Source organism: Dysidea avara, chromosome 8, assembly GCF_963678975.1.
Source record: "Dysidea avara chromosome 8, odDysAvar1.4, whole genome shotgun sequence".
Classification (NCBI taxonomy): Eukaryota; Metazoa; Porifera; class Demospongiae; order Dictyoceratida; family Dysideidae; genus Dysidea; species Dysidea avara.
In genome coordinates, this window is record NC_089279.1 from 17,696,296 (window position 1) to 17,702,886 (window position 6,591).

A 6,591-nucleotide genomic window follows, 5' to 3' on the forward strand; every position below is an offset into this window, starting at 1 on the left:
AGTATACAGTCAGCACGTCAAAGTCAGTTATTTCCCTGATAGCTATATAACTAGCATTTACAAAGAATGTGATGTACATGCACTGACTCCAGCACATAGCTGTTTGTATTATATGCCATATATACATACTAGCCATGGCATATATGTATGTATTCTTTCATGCTGTGACTTACATGTGAAAACTAACTGACAATATTAGCACTGTTTTTGTTGTATAGATGACCACATACTTCTATTTAGGAAGTGCTAATGATCCTACCACAAACAGAATCTTAATAGCATAGGATTATGAAACCTTACATGAATATACTGATGAGGTCCTTTAACGAACTCCCAAATGTTGAGAAGATCTGAGAATAAGGCACCAGTGGTTCTAAGTTTTTGCTATATGCACAGTAAAACAACATTGGTTGGCAGAACAAAATAATTCAATAATTAGTGTCAATATTCAGTAAGGTGCATGATCAAGCTACTATAATGGACAAATTTCATAATAATGAAAAAATCGACCATTGCCTCTACCAAACCAACCTAGAAGCTTTCATACTGATAAATTCTATTTTAGAACAGAACTATAGCTATCAAGCTTTACCTTACTGCCCAACAAAGATAATTATCAGTATTATTTATTCATTCTTAAAGAATAATAATTATTCAGTATAATAATTGGTAGTTTTGTTCACAACTACTCCAATAGAAAAAATTGCTATTTGTTTTGGCACTATACATGCAATATTTTTAAGAAATATATATTATATGGCATATACACTCTCTTATAGTGCCAACAGCAACAAAGCAATCCTGAAATAGGACCTCTGCCTTGGTGTGAGAATGGAACAGAAATTCTAGACAGTGAAGATGATGACGTAGATGAAATGAGCACTGAGGATTTAATGGCGGATGCCTCAGGATATCTGAGACTAGTTGAGTTGATTTGTATGTTTTTGTTGTCATGGCAATGTAGCTTTCGGATTCCTGATGCTGCAATCATCTCCTTGCTAAAATTTCTCAAGATGGTTTTTAGTACTTTTGTGAAAAACATCCCACCAAATGAATTTCATGAAATTTCAAAGGTATTCCCTGATACGCTACAGAAAGCTCAGGAGTTATGTAACATTAATCGTGACAATTTTAAACTGTACATTACGTGTCAGCGATGTCATTGCATTTACCCTTCTGATGAATCAACATCAACCTTAAAATGTTCATTTGTTGCCTTTCCCAGGCATCCACAAAAGTGCATGAGATCTCGCTGTGATTGTGGTTTGAAAAAAGAAGTTAAAACAGCTTCTGGTAAAAAATTGAGCAGACCTATTAAAGTTTATTGCTATAAAAGTGTATTAGAATCAATAAGCGAAATGGTACAAAAGCCAGGGATGCTGGATCTGCTTAATCATTGGAAATCTCGCTGTATTCCTAATGGAGTATTGGCAGATATTTACGATGGAGTAACATGGAAATCTTTCCTTAACATTAATGGAGAAACTTTTATACAATGCCACTATAGCATTGGACTATTAATCAGTATTGATTGGTTCCAGCCATTTAAGCATGTACAGTACAGTATAGGTGCCATTTATTTAGTTGTTTTAAACTTGCCTCGCAGCTTAAGGTATCTGAAGGAAAACATGATTTTGGCTGGAATTATTCCTGGACCAAATGAGCCAAGTTTACATGTAAATTCATTCTTGGAGCCATTGGTAGCAGATTTACAAAAGCTTTGGAAAGGAGTAGAAATTGAAACAAGTGAAGGAAATAATACTTTTTTTGCTGCAGTCATTTGTAATTCATGTGATATTCCAGCCTGCAGAAAATTGGGTGGATTTGTTGGTCATAATGCCAAAATGGGTTGCTCTCGCTGTTTAAAATCATTTAGTACTGAATCTCGGAAATTTGGTGATAAAGCAGACTATAGTGGTTTTAACTGTGCATTATGGCCTCGTAGAGATGCAAAATGCCACCATGATAAAGGAATGGACTGGAAACATGCACGGACATTAGCTGATAGAAATAAAATTGAGCATGATTTTGGAATTCGATACACAGAGTTAATCAGATTGACATACTTTGACACTCCTCGTTTTACAGTGGTTGATCCACTCCATAACATCCTACTAGGTACTCCCAAGCGCATGGTCTCTATTTGGAAAGATAAGGGTCATCTCTGTACTGCTCAGTTTGAAGCAATTCAGTTATATTGCAACAAATTTGTAGTTCCATCAGACATTGGACGCATTCCACATAAAATTTCATCAGGGTTTGCCTCCTTCACTGCAGATCAGTGGAAAAATTGGACTTTGATCTATTCATTAGTTACACTTAAGAATATACTACCAATTGTGGAGTACAATTGTTGGAAATTGTATGTTAAGGCTTGTAGTTTAGTGTGTTCTAAAGCAATCACAGTTGATGCTATAAATGAATGCCATAGCCTTCTCATTGCATTTTGTACTAAATTTGAACAGCTATATGGGCCTGAACTTTGTACAATTAATTTACACCTCCATTGCCATATAAAAGAGTGTTTACTAGATTATGGTCCAGGTTGCAGTTTTTGGTTGTTTGCATGTGAAAGAATGAATGGTTTGTTGGGATCTGTGCCTACTAATCATCATTCCATCGAGATACAATTGATGCGCAAGCTTTCATCCATTCAGCAGGCAACATATGCACTTTCAATGTCTGATGATAGTGCAATTAAAAATATACTAGACAGCTTCCAATCAACTAAGGGATCATTAAAATATGAACGTTTGCCAGATTTACCTATTCTTCAGCTATCATTAGATAATTTAGAGACAGTGAACCAGCATTGCAAGTTACTCCATCCCATAAAAGAAGCAATTCTGTGTTCTGCAGAGCTAGAGTCTGTGGATTCAACATTAAAAGCCATTTTTGGAACATTACATGTTAGAACCCTTATGTTACATAAAGTATCTCAAGCGATTGTGTTTTGTAATACTCTGTATGGGTCCAGTAACAGCATACACCACAGTTCTTCTATGATATATGTAAAATCTGCTTCTGGTTCTTCAATTCCTGCATTTGTTAAGAACTACATAACTGTATCAGCAATGTTTCAAACAGATAACAGCACAAAATTAATAGATGTAACTATGGCAAGTGTTAATTGGTTATTGCCACATCAACATAAAGAATGGTTTGGATCACCAATTGAAGTATGGCGTGTATTTAATCCATGCAACCACTCAGATGCATACGTACCAGTAACGGATTTACTGTGCAGATGTGCTTATGTTACAGAAAGAATAACTTTTGGCATTGTTGAAGATATAGTTACCATTGTTGTTCCAATAAACAACTTTTCTGGACTATGATGTTAACAGTATAATTATAGTCATTTGTAGGTACAGTAGCTTTAAAATTTTGTATTTCTGTATTTTATCTTTTTGTATTTCTGTACCATAATAGTGTTCCATTTGATAGGATGCACAACCCAGGCAGCAGTAAAAGACAATTACTGTAACACAATTCATTGAGTCTATTGACTATACATGCATGTAACATTTACGTATAACAATGAAGAGAAGTGTATCATTGCAATCAAGTTTTTACTATACTGTATCTAAGCTATATACACACTTATATTGGTAAAACAGTTCCTATATATATATTAGCCTATTCATGAATAAGGTGAGTCAGCCAGCATATCTACTCAACATACCGTATATGGTGTCAACCACATGATAGGCACTGTACACATTGTTTGCAGGTATTACATCATATTTATTTTGCAGGCATCACATCCCATTTGTTGAACCTGTTTCTCCCACACATGCATATGTAGACATTTATGGTTATAATTATGCACATATATTGCTTCATAAGACCTACAGAATACTTTCTTTTACTTAATTAACAGAGAGATGCATATATTTTCATGCAGTATATTAATAACATTTACAGTTGATTGTACATGTGTAATCAGCCTGTTGATATTTATCCCTGATATACTTGTGCAGTCTTGCTATACTAATTTGCAGCATCTTTCTTTCTGAACAGTGCAGCCCTTAAAATCTTCCCAGATCTACTTTGTCCTTCAACCACCTCATTTCTCCAGAAATTACGAACAGTTTCTACTCTGGTTTCAAGTTCATCTTGTGCCTTTCGTTTCTCTTCTTGGATTTTCTCTGCTAAATCACGATAAGTTTGCACAACTTGAAGTGCTTGATTTCTTTCATGTCTTGCTGCAAGAACTAGTTGGGTACACTTACTATCATGAACAAGATCTCCTGTATTAAAAATGACTTTAGGTTCTTCAACAGGGATTAGGATGGGATCCAATAAAAGAGCTCTATTGGGGTGTTTTTCACTTACTATGGCTAAGCTGGCATAGTCAGCTTCATTTTGCTGTAATTCACCACCTCTTGTGTCTAACTGTAATGAAGCTTGGGAACAACAGTCAGTTTCTGAGAGAATGTCTTCCTCTACTACTCCAACAGGTAAGGGGGAATATGGGGACTGGCTTAGACGTTTTTTGAACTTGCTGGAAAATTCAATTTCTGGTCCTTTATTAATATTATGTTTATCTTTTGTTTTGGTTATTCGGTCTTTTCTTCTTCTTCTTATAGACTCCAAGGACCTATTCCCCCTCTAAATAGTTCATACATGTTATCAAGATACACTGCTTGAAGGTTCTTAGTTTACTAATTTGTTATGATGCCTTACTGTAGTTATACTGATAGTAAAGTGTCAGTAAACTTAAGTATATGGAACATAATTATTTTACTAAGTTTTAAACTCTCAGTAAAACATCAGTGAATGCGGGTTTACTGAAAAACTACTAAAATAACAAACAATTAACTGTTCCATATACTGGGGATATACCACTGTAGTAAACTAAGATACTTCAAGCAGTGATAAACAAGTGAATTAAAATAGTACATTTCACTGCACAAAACGATACACTTTATGGGACTTCATACATAGTGAATTATGCAACATTTTCAAATGTCCCAAACAATGAACTTTCACAAAGTAATTTTTAAGTAGCTATGTGCCAAAATATAGCAACATTGTAATCAATAAATTTCAAGATTCCCTTAAAATTAGGAATATTTTTTATTTACTTATTTATTAATGCTTTACAGCACAAGTGCTGAAGGTCTGTAGGACACCTGGTCCTACAGCCTGCTCAAAGACTTTAGCTACTTAGACTTTAACTACTTAAGGTGTGTTTGAAAAGTTGGAGAAAGGAGAAAAAATCCATGATTGTACCTATTTTGTGCATTGTTTTATGCATAACTCAACATGCCTTTCTGGTTTCCATGTGACACTGTACCACATGATCTCTTGATTTAGGTGAAGCAGCTGATTCTTTAGTAAAAGTCTAAGAATTCAAAATATAACTACCTTAAATTACAGAAATGTATACACTCTAAGTGTGTTACTATTGTAAAATCACAACTGCAGTAGTAGATCAGGATTATTCCTGCTGCAATGCCGCTCCATTATGGGCAGCCAGCAGACCAGGAATTATTCACTCTGCAATGCCGCTCCAATTAAGGGCAGCCAGCAGATTAGAATTCATCCTGTTCACACTTTAAGGGCAGCCAGCAGATCAGAATTTATCCTGTCTGCAATGCCGCACCAATTAAGGGCAGCCAGCAGATCAGAATTCGTCCTGTCTGCATTGCCGCGCCAATTATTTTTAATGTTGTTGGGGACACAACCTGTTTACAGAAAGTTTGCAGTGCATGGTTAATAAATCAGTACCTTCATTGTTTGGAAGGGTTGCACATCATCACCCAAATTTAATGAATGCTCAAAATTGGTTTCCTCAGATACTTAGTCAAGACAATAATATTAATCTGGCTTTTTAAAGCTTTAAACCATGCACGTAGCATACCATTGATTGGTTCACTGTAATGTTGTCTCTAATAGGCACGTGCAAATTCCTAGAAGTATTTTTGCTGCAACTCTGTAGTAGTAAATTATCCGCATTCATTGTCTGATCTATGTCACTGTCTTTGCGCGATTCATCATTGTCTTCCTAGAGAATTATATCACCATTTATACCTGTATTGCTTAAGCTCTTAAATTAACAACCAAGTGTGCGTGAATAGGCGCCTTGGTCGTGTTATTTCTTGCAGTCTGCTTTAGAGACGTCAGCTGAACGTTACGAGTATAATCATTGGCGTACAATGCCTATAAGTAGAATAACGAAATGCTTAGCTACAATGCATAGGATACACGCAAATCCCTACCATGATTGCGATGTCGTCTTTGGAGTACCCTTGTAAATTCTCCATCTTTCATCCTACGGAGATTAGTACCGCCGTTAAGGCTCACCAACAATTAACTATTATAGTTACGTAATTGGTCGTCACTTAATTTATTACATCATTTATTTTCAAAGAGGTGATGACTGAAACTAGCTATACATGCACGCGCGTATGGGCTTTGTTCGCTCTATAGCTAACGTTTCTACTAAAATTAGCCGCTAAACCATAGATCCTTTAGCTATACCCCTATGGCTAAACTAAACTACATAATATAACAGGGGCAGATCTAGAAATTTTCAGAGGGGATTTCTCAGGCTCTGGTTCTCTGGAATTGCAACTTCAGCCT

The 6,591-nt window shown here is 35.6% G+C and overlaps 1 protein-coding gene across 3 annotated transcripts; it reads right to left on the reverse strand.

Moving 5' to 3' along the window:
• Positions 1–3,817: 3,817 nt before the first annotated feature.
• On the reverse strand, positions 3,818–6,357 carry LOC136263450 (uncharacterized). 3 transcript variants are annotated; one of them, XM_066057977.1, is made up of 5 exons: positions 6,228–6,357; positions 6,070–6,168; positions 5,870–6,013; positions 5,276–5,350; positions 3,818–4,614 (listed from the first exon to the last, which is right to left on the reverse strand). In XM_066057977.1, the coding sequence occupies exons 1-5, from the start codon at positions 6,270–6,272 to the stop codon at positions 3,994–3,996; spliced, it is 984 nt and encodes a 327-aa protein (XP_065914049.1). In that variant the 5' UTR covers positions 6,273–6,357; the 3' UTR covers positions 3,818–3,993. The 3 variants fall into 3 exon arrangements, 2 of the variants coding, with proteins under 2 accessions (XP_065914049.1, XP_065914050.1); XM_066057978.1 differs by lacking the exon at positions 5,276–5,350; XR_010704646.1 differs by having other exon boundaries at positions 3,818–5,350; positions 5,737–6,168.
• Positions 6,358–6,591: the final 234 nt, after the last annotated feature.

Coding starts and splice junctions, on each gene's coding strand:
- LOC136263450 (XM_066057977.1), bottom strand. CDS start 6,272: ATGGAGAATTTACAAGGGTACTCCAAAGACGACATCGCAATCATG. Junction 6,169..6,227: donor AAGACGACATCGCAATCATG/GTAGGGATTTGC, acceptor TTCTACTTATAG/GCATTGTACGCCAATGATTA. Junction 5,351..5,869: donor TTACAGTGAACCAATCAATG/GTATGCTACGTG, acceptor TTGAATTCTTAG/ACTTTTACTAAAGAATCAGC.